The sequence below is a fragment of the Venturia canescens genome, chromosome 2 (assembly GCF_019457755.1).
Source record: "Venturia canescens isolate UGA chromosome 2, ASM1945775v1, whole genome shotgun sequence".
NCBI lineage: Eukaryota > Metazoa > Arthropoda > Insecta > Hymenoptera > Ichneumonidae > Venturia > Venturia canescens.
The window spans coordinates 24,606,509-24,634,287 of NC_057422.1; the positions used below are offsets into that span (position 1 = coordinate 24,606,509).

The window sequence follows — 27,779 nt, forward strand, 5'->3', positions numbered from 1 at the left end:
CCAATGACTTATTGAAATAAATTTCCAAATTCTTCATGCAACTACTGAAGTAAATATCTATGAATTTACTCGGCCCAAAGATTTTTTTTAAAACGTGGGTGTATAAACAAGCAATTATTATGACTTTCTGTTATAAATTTTCAAATTGTTTGGACAAAATCAATTTGAGGAAATAAAAATACACAACATACATATTCTCTAGAAAATGAACAGAAATTGGTATGGATACATTGTAATCTAAGGATGTAGACAAAAGGAAACGAAGGGCACAGCCAAACTAAATGAAAAAAAGTATGACAACAATACGTTAATTAGACACCTTTACTTGAAGAAAGTTTTAAAAAATTTATTTGAATTCATTTACATAAAACCAATTACGCGTGTTTTTGTTTGATATAATTGCACTACATAAAATTTCTGGTTGGAAAGATCGTTTGAGGTTATAATGAACAGACTTTTTTTTCTCCCAACTCCAGTTGAAAGTTCAAAGGAATAAGAACAAGGATTGCGAAAAAATTGTATCACAAAAGAACGTAGAGTCAAAGTGTTTATACTAGGAAAAATTTTCCAACAGTGATATATTAACAAAAACTCCCAAACCGATTAATATAGGGATAAACTAACCCGCACTGTTTTCACAAAACTCTCGTAGCACACTTTATAGTCATATTCAGAGCCGTCGAGAGCTTTGTCGGGGCCCGGGTATTCATATGTTCGGGGCCCTCTCTCCTTTCTTTTTACAGAGTCATTCAAATTTTATTCACTTTTATTAACTTAATTATATCATCTTTTTTATTATATGAGGGATTCTTTGTCAAACCGGCCACTTTTTTTTCAACTATCTCAGATCTACCTCATAACTGGTTATATCACAGTACAACTAAAAGGCAGTCTATGTGAATTTTTTCAGATTTTTAAATTCATAATTCGAGAAAATACCGTTTTTTTGTAAATGAATATATCTTGGAAACTTGAAGTAACTGAAAAAAAAATGTTTTCACATAAAAGTTATAGTTTCGTGTTAGCTTTCGAGCGGACGACTCGAAATAATTTTTACGTTCTGGTAACGATGATTTTTTACGAAAAAAGGGAAGAATTATTTTTTTATTTAGAAACAGCCATTCTTTTGGCTGAAAAAATTACTGAGTTTTCCAATATATCTGACGATATCGCGAAAAAATCGACAGAGTGGCACGGATCGAGGTTCTAGGGTAAAAAAATTGAAATGACACAAATTAATTTTTTCATACCCGGTACCTCGATCCGTACCACTCTGGCGATTTTTTTACGAGATCGTCAAACATACTGAAAGACTCTGTAATTTTTTCAGTCAAAAAAGACTGGCTATTTTTGAATAAAAAAAAAATTAATTTGTGTAATTTCAATTTTTTTACCCTAGAACCTCGATCTGTGCCACTCTGACTATTTTTCGCGATATCATCAGATATATTGGAAAATTCTGTAATTTTTTCAACACAAAAAAAGGCACAAAAATAATTCTCCTCTTTTTTCGTAAAAAATCACCGTTACCAGAACGTAAAAATTATTTCGAGTCGTCCGCTCGAAAGCTAACACGAAACTACAACTTTTATGTAAATACATTTTTTTTCAGTTACTTCAAGTTCCCGAGATATATTCATTTGAAAAAAATGGTATTTTCTAGAATTATGAATTTTAAAAAATTTGAAAAAATTCACATAGAGTGCTTTTTAGTATTACTTTGATATAATCAGTTATGAAGTTGATCTGAGATGGTCGAAAAAAAAGTGCCCGGTTTGACAGAGAATCCCTCATATATGGTTGGGAAAGTAGTTTTCTCAGGCTTCTTTGAAAAAAATCATACAATTCAGCTTTTAAGGTTGTTGTGCCCATGCATCGCACTCATTAAAATAAATCGCGGACACACCAGTCCGCGATTTATTTCAACTCGATACTTTTACAACAAGTTAACAAGAAGTTTATTTAAGAAGTTATAAATTCGAGGTTTTATTTCCTCGAGACCAATCGTTACAATTCTCGTCAAAGACTGTCGATTTTTTGATTAGTCGATAATTTTATAGATTTGGGGATTTTCCCCTTCTCGTGCGAGTATAGCCTTGATTTCCTTCTGGAAGTTTCGATGTTGACATCGAGGGTTGATGCGCTCATTCGGGAGCATCGATATTTCGCCATTGCTGCGTTTGCACTGAGAGCGCTTAATTTGTTTTAATGAGTGCGATGTACGAGCACAACAAAGTTAACTCTGTTCTCCGTGTTGAGCTCCCATAGTTAACTCAGTGTCTTACTTCAGATAGATGCTAGCTTTTCTAGCCTTCTTTGAAGTAAAACCATCAATTATAGCATCAAAGTTCACTTGTCTTGTAAGTTGAGCTTCCATGGTCAGTACACCTTGGCTAGACGATATGTCTGGAGCCATGTTAGACTGCAGGACACTCTTTACGCACTTCAAAGCAGAGAAAGCTCTTTCAGCACTAGCCACCGTCGAGGAAATTGTCAGGAAGATGCAGAGAGCGATGCATAAATTTACTAATAGACCATGAACATTTGTTTTCAATAGAGCATTGAGCATCTACAAAGGTTGCAAAGAGCTTTTGCCGAAATTTGCAGCAAAAATCGATTTCAAAGATTTAACCTCATCGACAAGCTCATATTGGAGGTCTTCAGGGTTACCTACCTACCAGTTCAGTTGTTTGTTTTTCAATTTTATCCCCCGATAAGCAACAAAAGTTCTATTGCACGGAGAATCCTTTGCAAATATCATGTAATGCTCTAAACTGCACGATAATGTCTCCAATTACTTCGTCCAGAATAACATAAAATATTTCTCTTTTGTACCTCACATCTTCTGCTACCGTTTCTCTCGTATCGCAATCATCTCTTGTCTCATCCTTGTCCAACGCTCTCTTTCTCTTGCGATTTCTTTTTGTTTTTTCGATGAGACATTCTGGCCGTCCAATATTTTTCACTACGGTAACAACTTCATTCCAAATTTTGTCCCACCCGTTGTCACGTAGAGTTTGCAATTCCATCATAAGATTTTTTAAATTTTTGCAGACGAAATCAAGTGTTGCACCTCGTACCTGAATTATTTTATTCACGAAATCTATGGGTTTCAAAATTTTCGTCCAAATTGAAGCCATAAGTAAGCAATTCAGCTTACTTAGATATTTTTCAAGCCATTAACGTCACTGTGACACTTCGCTGACAAATTTAAGTGCGACAACTCGTCTAGTGCTTTTACAATTCCCGAAATATGTGCAGCCATTGGTTTCACGCACTCCATTCTCGTGGACCAGCGCGTTCGAGACGTTGAATGTAAAGAGCACTCAATTTTTTCTTCCAGGATCTCCCATCTTTGGGGACTGGAGCAAAATACATATTGTAAAATTTTTGCACAACTCTGAAAAATGTTACAGCAGCAAGTACTTAACCTCAGCCGCTTGCACTCCACTGAGGTTAAGAGTATGACAAGCGCAAGGAACATACACAGTCAAACTATTGGCTGCTAATATTTTTGCTTGAACGACCTTGTAAGGGCCTTTCATATTACTACCGTTATCATAGCCTTGCCCTCGACAATCAGCCAATGGAATTTTGAAAGACTCAGGTATTGATATTATTAACTAGGAAATTGCTTCTGCGGTTTTTTAGGCACAACCAGCGAAATCCAGTAGACGCTCTTCGACTTCATAAGTGCCTCCATCGTCATTGGTCAAATTAAAATATCGAATTAAAAATGCAGTTTGTTCAAAGTGAGAGGAATTTGGAGTTGCATCCACTATAAATTAAAAATATTTTGCTCTTTCGTGTTGTTTGAGGATACGCTTTGTTATTTCAGCTCCACAAAGGGTTATAAATTTGTATATCTGCCGACAAATAATGAACTTGTAGTGTTGTACCAGTTTCTTGAGAGTGATGGACCTTTCGTAGATGTTCATTGAGAAGCGCGTCATATATTGCTAACAGTTCGAGTATTCCGAGAAAGTTACCAGTTCTAGGATCTCTAATTTTGTTACTGTCTCCGCAAAAAGCTAAACCTCTCTCAGCAAGGAACAAAGTTACATGAAGAAAGAATTTCAAAATTTCTTTCCATACTTCTCGCTCATGCTGTATCGATTTCATCAATAGATCATTCAACGAACTATCCGTTCTCGACTTTCTCTGTTCTATTTTCCATTGAACGTAACAGTTTTTGTGCACAGCACTACTCTCGTGTTTAGGGATTTTATCATGAAGTTTTCTCCATTTCCGTGCAGCAGAATATCTCTGGGGTTGGTTTTTGCATGGTAAGCAGTAGAGGGATTCTTTAACCCTGCTCCATACCAATCAATCTCTAGGCACAATTTCACTATTCGCTAATTTTTTTTCTTTAAATAGAGATCGGCAGCGTGACTCCTGTATCATCTTCAGGAAATCTTTAGAGTAAATCAAGATGTATTTTCTTAATATCAGTATCAACATCAAAAGTTAGTATATCCTATATCGAAATATGCTTCCACAGCATGGGATGAAACCTGTAATGAAACAGTTGCTTGAGAGGTGGAAGGCAGTGTAATTGAATCATCACCGATACTAACACTAACAGACTTGAAAGCCGTCTCCGTAAGAGTACGAAAAGCAATGGCATCATCTGTATCGATAGAGATGTCAGTGACTTTCAGTGATTTTGAAAGATCTGACGAAAAAGGAAGTTGTGAAGGAACTACAATCTGAGAGGATTTTAAGAATCTGTTTAAAGATACTTGTCTTTTTGAGGCCTCTTTCATGCGTTGTTCTTTTTCTTTTCTTTTCTGATAACTTCATTTGTGTATATAGCTCATTTTCACTAAAATGCACACGTTTTTCTTGAGTGAGGAAAATTCGTTTTTTTCACAATGTTCTCTCGAAACTAAAATTCATACATCAAAAAGACATAAATTATTACGCGACCAAAGCATTGAATTAATGAGAAGCGAGACCTGAAATCGTTTACGGGAGAGTTGTGGACTGTGGACTTTATGATTCGAGGCGCAGCAAACAGTTAAGGTGTTGTGAAGAAAAATCCTGCGCTTAATAGTGGCTTTATGAGGGTTGTAAGTTGTGAGTGTATATGATATATGATTAATTACATATTTTACATATCAGAGCAACACTTCCTATATCCGGAAAATTATTTCGTATGATTTAGAAATATTTCAGGTCAGTGTCATTTTTTTGTAGTTTAAATCAAGAATCAGGATATTGCTTGAGGAATTCAGAATAAAATTAAAAAATGTAGTAAACGGGGCGGGCCTTTTACGGGAGCCCGGGGGCCGGGAATACAGCCCTCTCTCCCCTCCCCTATCGATGGCCCTGGTCATATTAGAATATCTAATCGAATTCTCACATCTTGCACTGTTTTCCCGAAATTTTATTATTTAAATCGCTGTCGCTACTTGCTCGCTCATACCATCGAAAACTGACAGATGGTTGTATACGATACATATAGACATATATTATCATTATACGTTCAGGGAGTCTGAGCGTAGTTGGTCAGCTGTAATATGCCGAGATCAGCGAGCCTATCAGAATGCGTCGAGGCAACAACTCTACCCCCACTAACTACGTCAAACACGTATACGTATATGTCAAACCTGTGATGTGTTAGTAAATTTTGCATAATCTTGAGCCCGTGCGAAGTTTGTTCTTATGTTAGTAATTACGCCACCGATCACTGATTTTGGGCATAATCGAAGGAGAATTTCTTAATTGGCTCAAACTTCAATTTTGAAGTTGTTGAATGGCTCGTTGTTGAATATAGTTGATAGACCATGTCCTAAAAAATAGAAATTGTTTGAATGAAACAAAAAAATCTAGATAAAATTTACTTTAACTGCCTATAACTCGGAAAGGATTGAATGTACAGTCTCAGCTCATCAGACTTTTTTGTCGCAAATTCGTATATCTACACAAGTATCTTATGAATTTTTTCTGTATATTCAATAAATTCTTAGGCATTACAACCATTTAAATAGATATTTTCATAGAATATTCACTTTCAGTCATGATACCGAGAATAATATTGAATTTACGGACATTGTTCAATGGACTTTATTGTAGAGTATCAAGTTTCCTATAAAACCCCATTTGGAAAAATATTGCTACATCAAAATTAACAGAGCGATAGCAATAACAATGAGAACAATATTTTTTTCAATGCTAATCAAATGTACCGGTACAAATGACAACGGTACCGTTTCGCGAGGCTTCGTTTTTGGACATTAACTAAAGACTTTCGAGCACGATGGGTAGAAAAAAAAGTTGCCCTAAAATGACGCACCCTAGTGTACACATCTTCCAAAATGTAATATTTTGAATATTAGTGGTTACTTTCTCCGCCCAAGAAACGCTCTTAGAACGATTTCACACCATAAGTTCTATAGAAAACTAATTAAATGTTTTATCACAATGTGTAGGTGGATCGTGCCGAGAACGAAGAGGCCCAGGAAGGAGGTCTGGGAACGTCAACCGTCTACTGCGCTGCTTCCGGTTCGAGAATGGGTTCTGGACCCGATTCCGGTAGCAGCGCCCCATCTTCGGAACCTCGATCGATCGCCATCTCGCGCGATCGTGGGGACGACGAAGAAGAGAAGAGTGGCAGCGGTAGACGGTCAAACGGTCACGGTGGATCCAGGTAAGTCATGAACGTCGTCCATAAAATATTTTATATACGATTTTTTTTTAATAGAATAAAAACAAAGAAAATTGGCACGAAATGTAAGATTACAATTTTTTCCTGCTCAATTCTCCGGCTCCCCACATTAAGAATAGTCTAACAGTAACATGCAACATAAATCGAAATGATGAGTTTTCGGTCGTAACAAATGAAATTCTTATAAAATTGAAATCAGCTAATTACTAAGCCGTAGATATTTTTGGGGCTAATGGAAATTTCACTCGCTCGTATACATCCGCCAACAATCTTTTCGGATAAATTCGTGTTGGGTCAGCATGTTCCACTTTTTGAGAGGAAAAATCCACTAGTATGAGCGAAACTGTGTTTATCACAATTTAACAAAACCAATGACTTCACAGCGCGAAGATCCACTACACGCTTGAGGTAACCTTGTTCCTGATTCCTTTATCTACTATTGAATTGACGTCGGAAGAATCTTACGTGAAAAGTTAATAGTAAAATTTTTAATTTTTCATTGTTACGTTTTGTTACGTTCATTACACCGGCACACAAAAAAAAAGTGGTCAGTACTTTTGACTAGACACATGCAATTCTATGTATTTTGACGTGCTGAATCAGAATTTGGGGCCAGTTTAGCGCCTACGCCCACCAATTTTGAGTAAATTGCAAAAAACTGCTAAAAATGTCAAATAATCGCTTTTTTGGGTATTCGAACATCCTTCTTGACCTATAGAATGCATGATTTTCATGTAATTTGATCCGCTAAATCAGAATTCGGAGCCAGTTCAGTACCTACACTCACCAATTTCGAGTAAATTGCGAAAAATTGCTAAAATTGTCAAATAATCGCATTTTTGAGATAAAAATTTTTTTTCGACCTATATCATGCATGATTTTTATGTAATTTGATGCGGTAAATTTAAATGCAAAGTTATTTTAGCTTATACACCTTCACAATTTAAGTAAGTAAAAAAAACGCATTTTTGAGCACTAAATATTTTTTTTTACCTTTATCATGCATGATTTTTATGTAATTTGATGTGCTCAATTTGTATTTATTTTCATTAATTTTTTTGATGTTGGAAGAGATGCAAGAGTGATGCAGAAAATATGAGAAAAAAACTTTATAGACATCACACCGTTCTTCTTGTATAACGAACTCTTTTTTCCTCAAATGTTCGATGCAGTGGATTTCTCTTTCTCTTCATATTTTCTTTCTTTATATCTCTCTTCAGCGTTCAGTAAAAATCTGCTACCATGTTGATGTTGCACCTCCCTTGATACCGACTCTCCATTTCACTTATATCTTGATGGAATTGTTCTCTTTGTTGTTCATTATAATCTCCGAGATTTTGAGGGAAATAGTCGAGGTGAGAGTGTAGGAAGTGCAGTTTAAGATTCATCAAGCAACCTAAATTTTTTGAACTTTTCAACAACTCGTCAGCTAAGTTCTGGTAATTCTCACTTTTCGTATTTCCTAAGAAGGCTTGAGGTACATTTTTTTAATTTCGCCAAGCAGCTTTTTCAATATCACTCATTTCATCAACAAAATTTTCGTCTGAAAATAAATTTCAAATTTGAGGTTAATTAAAAATCCCTTCTTTTAATTTAGCTTCACTTATCGCGGGAAACTTTTCTCTCAAATACTGAAAACAGTTGCGATCTTTATTCAGAGCTTTAACATACTGCTTCATAAGACCCAGCTTTATATGTAATGGTGGTAGCAGATATTTTGGAGAATTAATTAATGGTACCGATATGATGTTTTTACCGGGATCGAAGTTCGTTCTCGTTAGCCACTCTTTCTGAACATAGTGTTGTTTCCTGTTCCTATTATTCCATAATATAAGAAGCAGGGATTTTTTATTGTTGCAATTTTCAAATCACCACAAACTTACCAGAGATGTTCCGAATACTTTATTTTTTCCAATATATTCTGTAAATTTTCATAAGTCTCTTTCAGCTTGATCGAGTGTGCTATTGGAATGGGTGCGTATGTATTTCCATTATGGAGTAGAACAGTTATGAAACTTCTTTTTGACGAATCAATAAATTGTCTCTACTCATCGTCTTTATGTATATTAGGTTTCAATGTATCAATCAAGCCTTTTACATTCAAACAATATACTAAAGAATTCTCTTCATCATGTCATCACGATAAAAGTAAGCTAACGCTCCTTTAGCCAGCAGATTTATCTTTCTCAATGCTGCTGCGAGAAATCCACTGCACCGAACATTTGAAAAAAAAAGAGTTCAGTATACATGAAGAACAGTGTGATGTCTATAAAGTTCTTTTCTCATATTTTCTGCATCACTCTTGCATCTCTTCCAACATCAAAAAAAAAATTGAATGAAAATATATACGAATTGAGCACATCAAATTACATAAAAATCATGCATGATATAGGTTGAAAAAAAAAATTTTATCTCAAAAATGCGATTATTTGAAAATTTTAACAGTTTTTCACAATTTACTCAAAATTGGTGGGTGTAGGTGCTGAACTGGCTTCGAATTCTAATTCAGCGGATCAAATTACATGAAAATCATGCATTATATAGGTTAAGAAGGATGTTCGAATACCCAAAAATGCGATTATTTGACATTTTTAGCAGTTTTTTGCAATTTACTCAAAATTGGTGGGCGTAGGCGCTGAACTGGCCCCAAATTCTGATTCAGCGCATCAAAGTACATAGAATAGGGTCTAGTCAAAAATACTGACCACTTTTTTTTTGTGTGCCGGTGTTATCTTCGGAATCACTATTCGACTTCGGGGCGTTGGCTTCTCGACAGGAAAATTTGAGGCTCAAGAGAATACGTTCTTCCTCCTTGTGGTCTGGATTTCGAGTAACGAGATCGATTCGAAATTTCGTAACGCGGTTTCTTGAGACCTAACCCCCCACCCTTAGTCTCCTCGTTTGATCATACTTCTAATGATTTCTTCAAGAATCTTCGAGATGGATTCGCATAACAATAAAATTCGAGAATATTCAATGTTGACATTTTACGGCGTTGCTGTAGACGCTGTAGACGCACCGCGAGTTCGAGGGTTCAGGGTGAGGGCTTCGAGTTAGCGTCCCACCGCTCGATGTTTTGAAACTCGTACTCAATAACCAACGAGATCTACGATGAAACGACGGATCTTCTTCTTTTGAACTGCCCAATTCTCTGCTCTCGATTCTTCTTTGGAGTCGCGTCGCTCGTTCATAACAAATATTTAAATTGGAATAAAAAAAATTAAAATAAAGTTTACAACAATGGTTACGTTATCGCATGAGACTTTTTGATCTTACATTAGTCGTTCAAGAGGATAATATTCGTTCGAACAACGTCGAAAGACGCATTCTCCTGAGCCATTTCATCAAATTATACCATTTTTAGTGACGAACAAAATTGCCACGTCACAATACATTTACGAAATAATATAATCAAACTACAGTCTCTAGTACATAATCAATACTTGGCGTCGAGCCGCTACCGCGTCTCTTGATTATCATCTCTAAGGTACGAAAATTTATTTCGATATGCCTGGTTCAAAAGAGGGTACATTGAAGAATGACCTGAACATTTCTAAAACTCCGTTGAATTTGTTTTCGGTATGTCATCCCGAACTCAATGTGAAATTAAAGGGTGTATAAATGTAGTTGTAATAAGATGCATGAACGAGATAGAATAATTTTAGAAAATAAAGAAATATATTCGGATACATCTGTACAAGCGAGTGCACCCAACAGTGATACGGAGCAGTCTGATAGTGAAACTAAGATCGATGAAAATGATAATTATGAAGTCGTTGCTGATTCCGAAGGTTTTTGGAATAAAAAAAAAACACATTTCATTGGCATGCGACTCCAGCAAAAATTCAAGGGGGAATGAGAAAACAAAACATAATTTCTCGACTACCTGGAGTGAAACAAATTGCAAAAAATGCAACAGGTGTATTGGAATGCTGGGAATTATTTTTTCCTGAGGAAATATTGGAAAAAATTGTAAGAAATACCAACATTTATCTTGAAAAACACCGAGATAAATATAATCATGAAAGAGACATACGTCCAACAGATCTGGTGGAAATGAGAGCTGCTTTGGGACTTTTATATATGATGGGCACCAAGAAAGCTGGCCATCTAAACTTAGAGGAATTATGGGTGACGGATGGTACGGCACCTGCCTTTTTTCCGAGCAGTCATGAGTTTGAAGAGGTTTTACCAAATTGCTGATAGCTATGCGATTCGACGACATCACAACACGTCCAGAAAAAATTGCTGTTGATCGTTTGGTACCTATTCGAGAAGTCTTCGAACATTTTAATGAAAAGTGTAAAAGATGTTATACACCAGGGCAATATGTAGTATTTGATGAAATATTAGAAGCTTTTCGTGGACGATGTAAATTTCGACAATATATTCCCAGCAAACCAACAAAGTACGGGATTAAAATTTATGCTATGGTGGACAGTCGTTTGTTCTATACCGTAAATATGGAGGTTTATGTTGGTAAACAACCAAAGGGTCCATATCAAGTATCCAATTCCTCTCAAGATTTGGTGAAGCGTATCGTTGAGCCAGTATTAAATAATGGGCGCAACGTGACCATGGATAATTTTTCACATCAATACCACTGGCTCGAGAACTTTTCAATAATCATCGGACAACAATAGTTGGAACATTCAGAGAAAATAAAACTGAAGTACTGGATCAATTCAGAATACTAAAGAAAAGAGAGATAAACAGCAGTCTCTTTGGTTTTTCTGACAAATGTACATTGTTGTCGTATGTTCCAAAGAAAAACAGAAATGTATTAATGCTTACAACCCTGCACAATACTCCCACTATTGACGAAGACACTGAACATCGTAAGAAACCTGAAATCATCTCATTTTACAATCTTACGAAAGGAGGAGTCGATGTTGTATGAGCTTATGGAGGCTTATTTTGTGAGCAAAGAAAGTCGTCGTTAGCCAATGGTAATGTTTTATGTTATGTTGAACATCGCTGGAATCAATTCTCAGATTATTCATCGAGAGAATGGAGGAGAAAAAATGACTCAACGTTTTTTTTTGAGCACATTGGCTAAAGATCTCATCTTGCCATACATGCGGATACGAGCTGCTAACCCATCGCTAAGTCTCGAGTTGAGACTTGTCATCAAAAAAATTACAAAGATAAATCCTGACGAAAAAAAAGAAAATTGTGATGCAGTTAAGGGTTTGTGTGCATTTTATCCAAGGTGACAAAACAAGAAGTTAAAAAAACATGTGCTTCTTGCTCAAAGTTCATTTGTCCTGCACACACGTTTTAAATTTGTGTCTGCCTTGTGATGGATCAAGGCTCGAGGAAAATCAAAATAAAGACTCATAATACGTATAAGTAATTTATATTAATTTATGTTTCGTTAAGCGTTCTGTAATTTTATTGAAAAAGGTATTGTTATTGAAAAAGCTCATGTGCAAATGCATAATATATATAATATAATATATATGCAATATAAAATATATCTGTAGAGCTTGTTGAGAAAAACATTGTTTCTCAGTTATTTGTCAAAAAGAAGTGATGAAAGAAACTCGATGCCAAATAAATTATGAATCATTTTTCCGTGCGTATTAATTCGATTTCATCGTTTACCACGCTCATTCTAACCCCAAAACGTGCGTGCGCAGCGTGTGAGAGAATCTGTCATCACGCGACTAAAGAACGTTGGCGAGGTAGCGCGACTGCTGACGGGGTAATGTATATGACAATTGAGATGAAAGTACGAATTGAAACCCATTATTTCTACATGAAAATGCTATCACCTGTGCTAAATGATATATGAGTATTCAGTTTTCAATAAATTATAATTATAATTGATGTATATGCGGAATGAATATTTTTTAGCTTATAAGTCGACGTACAATGAGAACGAAAGCATTTGAACTTTTCAAAAAATGTGTCGGTGCTTGGAATAAAATAAGGGGCTATAGGTGTGTCTTACCCCCTTAATATTTTTGATCCAAGAAAAACTAAAAAACACGTCAATTTTATTTTTTTCCGCTCTGCAAAATGGTGTTTGTTTTATTAAAAACAGATCGTCAGTTTTTGTTATACGAAAAAATTCTAGGTATTCGAGGGTGAATCATCCCCATGTAATAGGATACATGATAAGTTGGACATGTCATATAGGTTATTCGAAATGCAGAATATTTTGGAATTATTTTCGTTTCGATCGGTTGAGTGCTTCTATTGAAGTGAAATACACAGTCTCAAACACTTTATTTCGATGACATGGCACGCACGAGTGTTTATATCGGCGGCCATGTTTTAAAACTGTCACTTCGCGAAGCGGCGCTCGGGAAGCGAGGCGCTTCAGTGTAGCCAACTCAATTTCGCTTCACCAAAATTCCCTAGATTCTAAAAATTCTTGATTTTATCAAATTTGAATCAAACAAACTTTTTCTTGTTCAGAAAATTGATGCGGACTATTAGAGAAACGTATTTTGAACAATCAGGTGAAGATTTCAGATCAAATTCATTTAAATTTTTAAGAAAACTTTTCTTCAAAAGATCGAGCGTGCACAGTGCGCATGCGCGATGACCTACTTTCCACAGGCACGTGCAATAAACACAGTCACGACCAAATAATTGGATAAAATGGAATAAAAACGTTATTATTGATAAAATTAATTGAAAACAAAACAAAATAATTGAAAAAGACACGAATTGTGCATAAAAGCAATAAAAATTGATTTTATTAAATTTCATCAAATTCTTGCATATGCGCAGTGTGGCTGTAGCTCGACTCGGTCACTTGGAACCTACGCGGGGGAGTAACCGCACCAATAAGAGAATTTAGAGTGGGAGTCCCTCTTTCGAGATTAAGTTGCGCAGCGAATCAGAGAGAGGAGGGACAAAGTCCAAAAGTATTATTATTATTATTATTATTATTATTTCCTCTGTTTAGGAAATTATAAACCCCTAGGGAAAAAAAGGTTGGGACAAGTACATTGATGGTCCCTTGTTTCTTGATCACATTACGAAAAGTGTAAAAAAAATTCCATTCGGAAAATTATAAAACCAAGTGTAAATAATTTCAACAGAACAATTCGAAAAAGGTTCCACATCGATGCCTCATTCTTTTTGTCTTGTTGTAAAAGCTAAATCAATTGACCAAAAATTTCATCTAAGTTACGTGCAGTATTCAAATTTATGATATCAATTCGAGGCCAAGTATTTAATGGTAATTCGGAATATTCATTCTGATGGGGGAAGCATCAGGAACTTGAGAGAGTTCTAATGAATCAAAAAAGTTACCATTTGAGTTACATGCAGCACTAAAATTTATGATATCAATCGAAGGACAAGCGTTTTATTAGTAATTCCGAGTTTTAATATTATGAAATTGCTCTATGGGGCGTTTGAATAAAAAAAAAAATCACATTAACGGTATTGTAATTTGTTACTTTATGGTGGCAGAGATTTAGAAGAAAATCGATTCCCCTCAGACTTTCAGGATCCCCTGGCATTATTGACAATATTCGACGTCAATTTTGGATCGGTACAAATTATGTTTAAATATGTGTTAAAAGTACTTGTCCGGCCCATAACTTTTCATTTAAATTTTTCATTGTCCATCTGGTGTTATAAACGCGGTACGTTCAATTGAATCCGGATGAATAGGAATTTGATGGAATCCACTAGCCATATCTAACTTTGTGAAATATTTACCTCCATGTAATCTATTAATTTGATCTGATATAAGAGGAAGTGGATATCTATCTGGAATACTGTTATCATTTAATTCACGATAATCGACACACATTCGATCAGAACCATCTTTCTTTTTTACTAATAATATGGAACTCGCAAATGAAGAATAACTAGGACGAATAATGTTTGCATCGATGAGTTCATTAATTTTGTTACGTACAATCGATCGTTCTTCTGTTGATAATCTATAAGGACGTCGAAAAACTGTTTTATTTGGGTCTTTCAACCGTATTTGCATTGGTTCAGTCTGAGTAGATTGACGAGGTGTTCCATTAATAAAAAAATTTTCGAATTTTTGTAAAATTGTAATCAATTTTGGTTTTAGTTCTTCTGATATGTCTGTATCTATATTTTCAAAATTAATTTCGACATTTTTTATGATATTACACATATTGACAGTAGGGGCTCTCATTATTTTTAATTGTTGAGATGTCATATATATAGCTAATCTCTGATTCAAAATTTCTAGATCTAACATAATATCGTGATGTAGATAATGATCAGGTAAAACGTGAAAAAGAATCTCGACAGTTATGTCATCTATTTCAACTACACTTAATATCTGTGAAGTGTTTTCAACTTTTGTTTGTCCAATTCCAGTCATATTAACAACATTATTAAATCTTTTTCCTTTAAATTGACATGATATGGAGTGTTTAATAAGCGAACATTCTGAACCGGAATCGTAGTGAAATGAAAAATTCTCACTTGAATGCCGTAGATTGCTTGAAGATCCATTGATATTACACATATCTATTCGTCGTTCAGTAGTCTTTCCAGTAACGATGTTATTATGTTGAATGGTGGTTTTAGGACACCGCGAAGCATAATGACGGATGGCTTGACATTTAAAACACGTGATGGTTGTCTTGTCGTTCGTGTTCTTGTTAGATGATTCGATCTGTGAAGTCCTTTGTCGCTGATCTTCTTTTCGGTAGATGTTTTTCATATGACACGTCGAAGATTTGTGGCCTGGTTTTCCATATGTATAACATTTGATGATTGAAGTCGATTGTGTGAATTTAGTTCGTTTGTTTTCAAATCCTTCACGTTTGTTAGGTGATGTTGATGATTTTCGTTTGATGAACGATATTGCTTTCAATTCTTGTTGTAATTTATTTCTTGTTTCAATCTCCGTTGTATAAGCAAGACGTTGAACTCGTGGTTCCAATTGAGAGATGTGAGCTAGGACGGTGGATATAGCAATTTTTGTTTGTTTGACATATTCTTCCAACGAGACATTAATGATGTCATCAGAGAAGCAGCGTAAGTCGCGAGACACTCGCCTTCAGAAGGTTTTCCATTTTGTAAATTAATTAAAAATGATGCTGAAGTTTCGGGACAATCATACCGTGCTTTAAAGATTTCTTTGAATTCATCCCATGTTATCCCAGGAAACGAAACTTGTGATAACCAAGTTGAAGCTTGTCCTTTTAAGGCTCGAGAGATGATCTGCGATGCATATATCAGCGGTTGAACTCCATGCTTGAGCATCAGTATTCGGAACATCAGGGTTGAATTCCGGTAAAAAAATACGGTTGTTTGTTATTGGATTTTTCACTGCTTCTAACAGTGCCAAAAAGTTTTGATTTTGTTGTTCTAATATCATTCTCCATCTTGCTTCATCTTTATTAGTCATTGTCTTGTATGAGAGGAGATGCGTATCCTACTTCTGATGTCGGAAAATGGCATAGGAATAAATATCACAATTACGTAATTTGTTCACTTATTTATTGAAGTATTATACTTCAGTCACTCTTTGAAATTATTACAATGAAATTTATTGATTTACATTTCGATAAACAAACTCAATTAAACATTTTATTTATTTATGAAGCGTAGTGATCTCGACGGCTATTCGATTCGTTCTCGAACGTCTTTGATTTCACTCGAGCGTTCTGTTTTTTGTTGCTTAGCAACGTAATTTCAATGCTCTTCGAATCTCGCTCGACGCTTCATTCAATTATTTTTCTATCAAATGATGCTTATCATGCATACTACTACATATATATATTGTGATCATCAAAATTCGATTAAGGGTACCGCTACAATATATACACACTAGGATGTGTCGAAAAAAATCAATATTTTTTTTTTCGGGCTCCACAAGCATTTTTCTTCTTGTTATGCCAAACGATGAAGCTAGCCAAAAGGACATCTCAAAATAAAATTATTTCGACCGGCCCACCGCATACTTCAATTTTCCATAAGAATAACACGTGAAAAAAAAACTTCGGTGAACATTGTTCCATATCATCTGTAAAAAAAATTGCACAGATATTCTACTGATGTATTTTTGTAGAAAATTGAATTCCCTACAAAAAAAGCCCTTAGAGTCATTGGCCTAGAACTAATCGTTCAACGATTACAGCAGTTTGAAGTTTTTAACGTCACCTAGCCAGATTTCGCATGTATCATTCCCTATTTTCGAGGTCGCTCCTTTTAATGGTACTGTGTAAATTGGACTGAAAACTATTTTTAAGTATAGTTTTTCAAAAATAGCTTCTAGGATCGTTATCTAGGCAAAAATATCGGGTACATACTGTTCTCATTTGTTTGAACGAACGACATAAATTGTTTGTCTTTCCACTATTTGTTTGAATAAATTATGAAATTCAATTAACCAACCAAACCAAATGCACAGATACAAATATACATAGGAAAAGAGAGAGAGAGAAAACAGTTCAATTTATTTCCCGTGCTTACAATTGAATTTTTTTTTTTTTTTTTTTTTTTTTTATTTTTTTTTTAATTCGTATTGTCCCCCCGCGTAGAGGCTTTCGCCTATTGCAGGGTCGGCCCGGGTCAGTAGCCAGTCCCCCCTGGGGGTCTGGTCCGGATCAGTAACCAGTCCCCCATGCGGCCGCACCCGACTTCCCCCTCTGTAGCGCATTTGCCATGGCACTCGATTCCATGGGCACAGGGAAATTGCGGAAAACCTGTGCCACTACAGCCCGGCCCTGAGCTCGCCTCACGGTATCGGAGCTACGTCGCGCCTTTTCACGGGAATGTAAACATGAACTACAGTCATATGCATGTGTCGCACAGGTACAAGTACCTGAGTGTGACCCATACATACGCCTGGAGCTACGTCACGCTCATATTTCAATTTCCGCGAAAAGGCTACGAGACCGGGAATCGAACCCAGGACCTTCCCGGCGCTCTAGTTTAGAGGCAAGCACGCTAACCACTAGACCAGAGCGCCAGTTTTACAATTGAATTGATTAACTTATTATAATTACATGTTGGCGTATAATCGAACCGTTTGAGCGCTGTAAGCGCACACGTTGGCGTAATGCCGAACTGCTTCAGTCTTCATTGTTTTAAATATGAAAAAACATAGGCTTTAGCCTAATTTAAACAGCACCGTTAAAGGGAGCGACCTCGAAAATAAGAAATGATACATGCGAAATTTGGCTAGGTGACGTTAGAAACTTCAAACTGCTGTAGCCATTGAACGGTTGGTTCTAGGTCAATGACTCTAAGGACTTTTTTTGTAGGGAATTCAATTTTCTACAAAAATACCTCAGTAGAATATCTGTGCAATTTTTTTACAGATGATATGGAACAATGTTCACCGAAGTTTTTTTTTTCACGTGTTATTCTTATGGAAAATTAAAGTATGCGATGGTCCGGCCGGAATAATTTTATTTCGGGCTGTCCTTTCGACTAGCTTCATCGTTTGGCATAATTAGAAGAAAAATGCTTGTGGAGCCCGAAAAAAAAATATCAATTTTTTTCGACACACCCTAATACACACACCCTAATACACACACACACACACACACACACACACACACACACACACACACACACACACACACACACACACACACACACACACACACACACACACACACACACACACGCACACACACACGCACACACACGCACGCACACACACACACACACACACACACACACACACACACACACTCATATATACATATGGATCATTCCATACTAAACCGACCAATCCGTGACCCCGACCTTTTTTGATTTTGCTTAAAATTTTCTATTATTTTGTACCTACTAAAAAAAGTCGTTCCTAATTTGTATAGATTTTTTCCCGAACTCATCTGATCACAATATCTTTTTCAAAATTTTGTACATTTTTTTTGTGAACGCCCATAACTTCTTCAATAACAGAGATATCGAAATAGAATAGTAGGTCATTTTTTTCGTCTTGAGTTGTAGTTTTATGAAAAAAATACAAAAAAATAAGAATAAAATGAATTTTTATACTTTTTTTCTAGTTTTCAACTAAAATTTTTTTTTTCAAACTTGGACCTTTTTAATTTTTTTCAAAAAACTCACCACGTTTTAATAGACCTTTTTACACATGCAGAAAAATTATTAACTTGTGATATTCATAACTTGTTACTTTTTTTTCTATTTTCTACCACGTGTCAAGCGAAAAAGCGTGTTTCCTCCTTGAATGGACACCGCAAGTAGAGTGATTTGATTCAAAATTATTCCAATTGTAGACAGTTTCCGGACAAAAACCCAGAAAAGTTTAATGAAATTTTAACAGGAAAAAAGTAATCTTTTTTTATTTTTAATTCATTAGAATTTCATCACATTATTGTCTAAAATTGTTTTACCTGAAATATTTACTCTCGGCGTTGATCCGGGTTTTTTTTGTAAACAATGGAGACGTGATAGAATATCTAAAGTAAAAGAAGATTCATTTTTATATTTGAATTTTTCATTGATAAATATTTTGAAAACCTTATTGATAAAATCTTGGAAAAAAGTCTGATAAAATTTTAATGAATTGGAAAAGAATAAAATAAAATTTCTTTTTCCGTCACAATTTCATAAAAAGAACCCCATCGTTTTCGAGATACAACATTCAATGTACTTGAGGTTCTACTTAAAAAATAATGAAGGAAGATATTTCTGAAAAAAATATTTAAAAAATCCCAATGCCTAAAACGATTACAAACGCAACTTTTTTTATTTTTGGAATATCCTGTGAAACCTAATAGTTCTAGTGGTACGCGACAGTTTTGAAAATTTGTCTTCTTTTTTTCGCAGAATTGAGGACAAAAAATTGTATCCAGAAAGGAAATAAAAACGGACGTTTTTGAAATGACGTAATAACCACAAAAAAGGTCGTAGAAGTAGAGACAATAAAAAAAAAAAAAATGAAGCGGAATGTCTCTTCTCTATTACTTGCGTTGTCCATTCAAGGAGGAAAAACCCTTTTTTGCTTTACACGAGGTAAAAAATAGAAAAAAAAAGAAACAAGTTATGAATATCACAAGCTAATAATTTTTCTGCATGTGTAAAAAGGTCTATTAAAACGTGGTGAGTTTTTTGAAAAAAATTAAAAAGGTCCAAGTTTGAAAAAAAAAATTTTAGTTGAAAACTAGAAAAAAAGTATAAAAATTCATTTTATTCTTATTTTTTTGTATTTTTTTCATAAAACTACAACTCAAGACGAAAAAAATGACCTACTATTCTATTTCGATATCTCTGTTATTGAAGAAGTTATGGGCGTTCACAAAAAAAATGTACAAAATTTTGAAAAAGATATTGTGATCAGATGAGTTCGGGAAAAAATCTAAAAAAATTAGGAATGACTTCTTTCAATAGTTACAAAATAATAGAAAATTTTTAGCAAAATCAAAAATGGTCAGGGTCACGGATTGGTACGGAATGTCCCATATAGAAAATAAGAAAGGCCTTCGGTAGTTCGAAATACTGTTTCAGAATCAGTTAGATTCGAAACGTTGGACCGTGTAAACGTCTACATTCGGAATAGTTTTTTGAGTTTTCCAGTGCAAGATGGATATCGGTGATCCCTGGAAAACATTCGAGAGGCGAGAGTAGCTCGGCGGCAGCTAAAAGTGGCTTCAAATACCGTTCACAAAGCGCAGGAAGGCGAAATATATGGCCCAGGAATAAACGACTCTATGTAAGTTACAAAAAAAAAAATTTATCTGCATGCAAAACGTACTCAAAACTTTAAACACGTTTTTCTCGAAACCATGTTTTCGAAGTCGGTGATCACTATAACTCGAGAACAGGTTTACCGATCGGGTTAAAATTTGTATCACTTCTTCTATCCATAGTCGTCCTCTAGATGAACGAAGGATTTTTTTTTTGGATAATTATTTTTTTTTATAGTAAAAAATGTAAGTAAAATTTTGGTCATAATAACAAGTTGACTTTTAACATCCGCCATTTTGTGAAAAATGGAAATTTTTCAAAACCCTTCGTTCATCCGGAGCATTATATCATTAACTAAAAATCCCCCTCCTGTTTTTTTTTTTATTTCAGATAATCCGTTGCAGCGTGCGATTGATCACGGCAAAACGTGTTTTTTTTTGCAGCGTCCTCGGCCATTGATGCTCATCAGTTTATTTTGAAATATATTTCTTTGAAAAAATTGTAAAATATACATCAAACATGTATTTTTTAAACGGAAGAACTTTTGTTGTAAATCATTTCATTTTTTGATCAAAAAAAAATCGGAAAAAAGGCCTTTTTTTGACGTTCCAACTAGCTCTGTCCCCTTAACCTCTAGAGGACCGGAAAGCCGATATATCGGCTCGCCCTGTGATATGAACTTTGTATATAGTTGATACATGATATCAGACACTAATTTGCGCACTTTTCAAGGGCGATTTCAACTCTCAAATCCCGGTCCTCTAAAAGTTAAGAGCTTATGTTGCACTTAGCGGACGTTAATAATCACGGAACAAACTCTGAACAAATGATTTTTTGTATTTTCGATCCGCCATACTGAATCCGCCATCTTAATCCCAAATTTTGAGTCTATCTTCGTAATCAGCAACTTCAAAAATCCCCGAGTACCGATTTTTGAGCTGATTGCACACGTAAGGAAAAATGTATGCTTCAAAGGGTTAAATTCAACTCGTGTTTATTACTGCTAGGTCTCGTCTTGCGGCCATTTCCAGCAGCAGTCGTCCACGTTTGTTCCTTTCTGTGATTCTCCAATCGATCGCTTTCGCGTTGAAGTCCCTCGCAATGATGACATCCCCGATCAGGTCCCTGATACGGTCCTCTAGGAGTGCCACCTTCCTCTCGAACTCCACCGCAGCGCAGTTAAGCGTCTAGTAGACGCTGACATAAATGACAGCATCGGCTCTAGCCCAGACGTAATCGTCCCCGGCACCACGGTTGGAGACCCGAGATTTGGTGACACCCCTTACCCAGATAGCTGTTTTCTCGGTCTCGTTCGTAATGTACGTCTAGGTCGTCCTATTCCTGTATGCTTCACACAGGATCAGAATGTCCGCGTCATGTTCGTTGGCTACCTGTGGTAGGAACATGTCTGCGGTCCTACTTCCGTTCAGGTTTCCCTGAACTATTCTGCCCTTCTGTCGGCCTGCTTTCTGCACTCCTCATTGCGAAACATAGCGTACTTCTCGGTTCCGGCGAGGTGCGCTACGTCCTTGTGCCCGGCCTTAAAGCACAGAGGACAGACTGGTTTACTTTTGCAGTCCGTCGCGCAGTGTTCAGACGCGCCGCACTTGCGGCAGCATTTCGTCCTGTCCATGCCTTTACAGTCGGCCTTTATGTGGCCAAAACTCCGACATTTCTAGCATTTCGTCACCGTCAGTCGTTTTCGAATGCGGCAATGCACCCAACCGATACCGATCCGACCTCGCCACATCAGCTTCCCGCGAATCAAGTTCACCGACCGTCATGTACTGCTCGGCGCGATTTGGGCCGAAAATGTGGACTCGTAAGTCCGCGTCTCGTCCTGTTTCTCGTTTCAGTGCGTCTGTCACACACCATCTGGAGTCGCAACACAATCCAGGTCCATGATCTCCAATTGGATTTTGGAGGTTAGTGCGACAAGAAATTTTAACTAGCGTCCCCATACTTTTGGCCGGTAGTGTATATTCCACGAAGTTGTCAGTTTTGAACATAGCCGATACACAGTTTCTCTATCTATCTTTCGATACAGAGGCATCTCTATTCCTTTTAACCCTCTGTGGGCACCAGGGGTCCAAATTACCTCAAACGCTACTTCAATTTAGAATAAATAAGAGCCATTCGCGCTCGAGGAGGCTGGCCAGCCCTCAAACGGTGTTTTAGGCTTCCCTCTGTAATAACACACTAAGCCCGGCTAAGCGACGGTAGCAGCTGCTTCGCGGCAATCGATCCGAAAAGACTATGCACGAGCTAGGGTCGATTTGACCTTTAGTGTGATCACCACGTAATTATTTCGTAATAAATGACATCTTTTGTTTTTGTTTTTTTTCTGCGTGGAATTACTTCTCGTGATGTAAGTATGACTTTGTGGATTGTTGATTTGTTTTTTTTTTTGAGGCAAGAAACGGCCAGTCAGCAAAATCTGGGACGCTTCGTTTGCAAGTAAACGTCAGGGTGTCGTTTAGATTTAATACAATCATATTAAAAAAAGTGAGTGACCACACAACTGAAGTAAAACTTTTTTCGCAACGTACAGATATATGGGTCATTCTACCAATTATGGAATTAATTTGTGCCGGAGGGTCTCAATTATCCATAATGGTCATTGCTTTTTAAAAGTACGTGTCACTGCGAGCTTTCCTCATTTTTTTCAAATTTTTTTTTTTACTCTCTTTTTATTGGAGAATACATGTGATCCATCAGATCTAGAAGAGCCCTGATTTTTATTTGAATGAGCAATTTGAATGAAAAGTGATGGGCCGGACAAGTACTTTTAGCACATATTTAAACATAATTTGTACCGACACAAAATCGACGTCGAGTATTGTGAATACCAAGGGATCCTGAAAGTCTGAGAAGAATCGATTTTCTTCTAAGTCTCTGCCACCATAGAGTAACAAATGACTTTTACCTTTGATGCGAATTTTTGGTAACTTTTTGATTCACTAAACCACGAAAACCAGGGAGAAATATACCTAGACATCAAAAACTATGGAACCGTCGACCTAGACCATGAAAACCATGAAGAAACTTACCCTGTTAAAACCCTGGATTACCTCTCGAAGAATTGCGAGGAAACCGAGTTTTCACAATCATTCGACCTAGGAATTCCACAAGCGTCGAGACGAGGTCAATTAGAGGCGAAAATTGACGAATTGCGTTGGCACGGAGTTCTCGGTATTATTCCGATTCCTTAAGCGCGGATCGACCTCCCACGTCTCTTTAGAGGGTCGACTTTGTTTCTCTGGCAAGATATTAACGACCTCGACGGTCGTATCTGACAATGGCCGCCGTTTGGCCGCGCGACGCACAACGATCGTCTGACGGGAATCGAGCCGTAGTTCGGGATTTTGTTCGGGGGTCCTGATCTCGATTATGGCCCCTCGTTATCGGACCCCGGTGATGAGCCGAGCTGGCTGAGTTCCGACCCAGGAATAGATAATTTCGTCCGCGATGTTCTCTTTCCGAGAGATCGGCACTCGGCGAGGTTGGGGTAATTTTTTCGCTGGTCCACGCAACGCCTCGCTGTCGATGGGCTCCATAAGGGAAGGCTCTGTTATCTCCAAAATAGCTGGTTTCGCCGGGTTGATAGTGGCGGAACAGATTCGGCTTTCCGTGACTGGTAATTGGGTAACCAACGAATTTCCCGCCTCTAACGGTGGAGCGTCAGGGGAAGACGGCCCAGAACTCGCTACGATCCACCTCACCTTTTCTTTGGTCGGTGTCCACACCACAGTCCGGAGTACGAAATTTCTAGCAGGAATAGCCAATCCCCTTCGTCTGTCTACGCCTGGCCGATGTACTCGAACTTCGATCAAAGTGGAGGCCAACGCGCGCTTCGCTGCACGGCGAGCGTGTCGATTTTTTCTTCGGGTTTCTTTGGACATGTGGGATTCGAGGGAGTGATAGGGAAATAATTACACCGGGATCACCACGATTACATATGTACATCTTTATTTAATATTTCAAAAGTTACTCGCCGAGGCACAATTACGCACGTGAGCCTTAGACTAACAAGGAAAGGTACTTTAGTGTCCGCCTCTGATTTTGATAATTTTTTTCTATGTTATAGTCCATCCAAAAATAAGAGACACGTATTTTTTTTTATCGGCCGAAAGTTATTTTTAAGGGGTGAAATCAACCCTCAAAGTTCGGCATGTTTTGCGTCTGGTAGAGTGTTTCATATAGAAGCACTCAACCGATCGAAACGAAACCAATTGCAAAATGTTTGGCATGTCAAATAACCCATATGACATGTCCATCTTCTTATGCACCCTTACGGCAAAGGGGTGAACCACCCCCGAATGTTCAGAATTTTTTCGTATAACAAAAACTTACAATCCGATTTTAATAAAACAAACGCCATTTTGCAGAGCAAAAAAAAATAAAATCGACGTGTTTTCGGGTTTTCCTCAGATCAAAAAAATTAAGGGGGTAAAACACCCTTAAAATATCAAATTTTGTTTTGAGCACTGGCCCCTTCCAGTTTTAGTATTCTTTTCATAGAATGTAGCTTATCAAAAAATAAGAAACACGTATTCTTTTTTATCGGCCGAAAGTTATTTTTAAGGGGTGAAATCAACCCCCAAAGTTGGGCATGTTTGGCATCTGGTAGAGCGTTTCATATGGAAGCACTCAACCGATCGAAACAAAACCCATTGCAAAATGTTCTGCATTTCAAATAACCTATATGACATGTCCAACTTCTTATGCACCCTTACTGCAAAGGGGTGAACCACCCCCGAATATTCAGAATTTTTTCGTATAATAAAAACTTACAATCCGATTTTAATAAAAGAAATGCCATTTTGCAGAGCAAAAAAATGGACGTGTTTTTTGGTTTTCCTCGGATCAAAAAAATTAAGGGGGTAAACCAGTCCTAAAATCTTGAATTTCACTTTGCGCATCGAAATGTTGACATTCAATTCATATGGTTCCTTTATCATTGCGTATCGACTTATATGTTTAATAATATTTATTTCACATATTCATTGGCTGACATCATAATCGTATAGAGAATCGAATACTTTGACATGCTTTACGTGAGAAGTGTTAGTTTTCGTTCTACAGGTTCTACTATGACATCTTTAAACGGTTCTTGAAAATCTAATGTCGTATCTTCCACGATTTCTAACCGATTGAACTCTGCCATAGAAGCCTTCAGAATTCTCTCGAAACTTTCTTTCAATTCCACTTCATTATTGTTAACAGGACTGTTAGGAATGTTCATTACTTCAAATATAAGAAGCAACAGTCTTATTACGTTCATTGGGTTGATAGACATGTTCATGACAATACGTTATTCACAATAGCGGACAGGATAGTGATAGATAAATAATCAAACAGCAACTAAACTTCTGGAGTAATATAAAGTCAGTTTTAGCTTCTTCATCTTGAGTGGGTGGCTTAATCTGACATCATCACAAAAACAGATTTTTTTATTTTTTCGGATATCTCTCAAGCATTAGGCTGAGCGAGCTGGCTTTTTTAAGAATACATGGCTACGAGCCGCTATAGCGATTCTTGATATGGATAAGAATATGGCAAGGCTTGAGTCAGATTTGTTTGCCTTCTGGGCGGGGAATTGTCAATGCGGCTCTCGATATTTGAGTTTTATTTTGTTTTCGTAAATCATTCAAAATAGAAACTTATATAAATAGAACGAAAACTAACACTTCTCACGTAAAGCATGTCAAAGTATTCGATTCCCTATACGATTATGATGTCAGCCAATGAATATGTGAAATAAATATTATTCAACATATAAGTCGATACGCAATGATAAAGGAACCATATGAATTGGATTGTAAACATTTCGATTCGCAAAGTGAAATTCAAGATTTTAGGACTGGTTTACCCCCTTAATTTTTTTGATCCGAGGAAAACCAAAAAACACGTCCATTTTTTTTTGTTCTGCAAATTGGCATTTCTTTTATTAAAATCGGATTGTAAGTTTTTATTATACGAAAAAATTCTGAATATTCGGAGGTGGTTTACCCCTTTGCAGTAAGGGTGCATAAGAAGTTGGACATGTCATATAGGTTATTTGACATGCAGAACATTTTGCAATGGGTTTTGTTTCGATCGGTTGGGTGCTTCCATATGAAACACTCTACCAGATGCAAAACATGCCCAACTTTGGGGGTTGATTTCACCCCTTAAAAATAACTTTCGGCCGATAAAAAAAAATACGTGTTTCTTATTTTTTGATAAGCTACATTCTATGAAAAGAATACTAAAACTGGAAGGGGCCAGTGCTCAAAACAAAATTTGATATTTTAAGGGTGTTTTACCCCCTTAATTTTTTTGATCTGAGGAAAACCCGAAAACACGTCGATTTTATTTTTTTTTGCTCTGCAAAATGGCGTTTGTTTTATTAAAATCGGATTGTAAGTTTTTGTTATACGAAAAAATTCTGAACATTCGGGGGTGGTTCATCCCTTGGCCGTAAGGGTGCATAAGAAGATGGACATGTCATATGGGTTATTTGACATGCCAAACATTTTGCAATTGGTTTCGTTTCGATCGGTTGAGTGCTTCTATATGAAACACTCTACCAGACGCAAAACATGCCGAACTTTGAGGGTTGATTTCACCCCTTAAAAATAACTTTCGGCCGATAAAAAAAAATACGTGTCTCTTATTTTTGGATGGACTATAACATAGAAAAAAATTATCAAAATCGGAGGCGGACACTAAAGTACCTTTCCTAAGGCGCAAGCAAAAATTTCAACCCGAGGCTTTTCGAGGCGTAAAAAATAAAGGAAACTAAGAACTTGAGATTTATTGAAACGCCAAGATAAAAAAGTAAAACAAGACGCTCGAGATTTGTCGAGCCCAAAAATATAAACGAAAAAAGAAAAATAACGCTCGAGATTTGTTGAGCACAAAACTATAAACGAAAAAAGAAGAAAATAACGGGCGAAGTTCGGTGCTTCTAAGAACGAAAAAAAAGGTAAATTTAAGGCGGAGGTGAATCGGGAATCCCTTTGGCCTGTACGGCTGTAGGAGGGTTTACTCCGGGGCCTATTCGGCTTGGGAGCGTTTGCAAGGTTCTTCGGCCAACGCGGCTTAGAACCTGCTCGTTGAGACCCTCAGTTCGTTGGCCTGTGCGGCTTCAGTCAGTCGGGGTCTCGTAGTCCCCTTAGGCCTGTGTGGCTTGGGAGTACCAGAGCGAATGCCTCGATTCTCGGTTCCGCGCTCGTATTTATAGGCCGCTGCGAGCCAGTGCCAGCGACCCCCCCCCCCCCCCCCCCGCCCCAGTGACCCCGCCTCGGCGCCCCGGCGCCTGGACGAAGTAGCCTCCAGTGCCCGCGCCTGCGCACCCCGGAGCCCACCAGCTAGCAACTGGAGACGTAGCGTCCAAACTTCGTCGGTACAATTGATAGCTTATTTACCTACGAATACTTGTTTACGCTGAGGACTAGGGGAATTATTGCGAAAGTAAATGCAAAGTAACGAAATCGAA

The 27,779-nt window shown here is 37.0% G+C and overlaps 1 protein-coding gene across 8 annotated transcripts in view; it reads left to right on the forward strand.

Annotated features, from left to right (window-relative positions):
- Cngl (Cyclic nucleotide-gated ion channel-like) overlaps window positions 1–27,779 on the forward strand; it is a 358,428-nt gene that overhangs the window by 234,438 nt on the left and 96,211 nt on the right. For all 8 annotated transcript variants that reach the window (XM_043411139.1, XM_043411141.1, XM_043411140.1 and 5 more), the window contains one exon: window positions 6,435–6,652. In XM_043411139.1, the coding sequence (XP_043267074.1) occupies window positions 6,435–6,652 (218 nt within the window). The remainder of the gene's footprint in view (window positions 1–6,434; window positions 6,653–27,779) is intronic.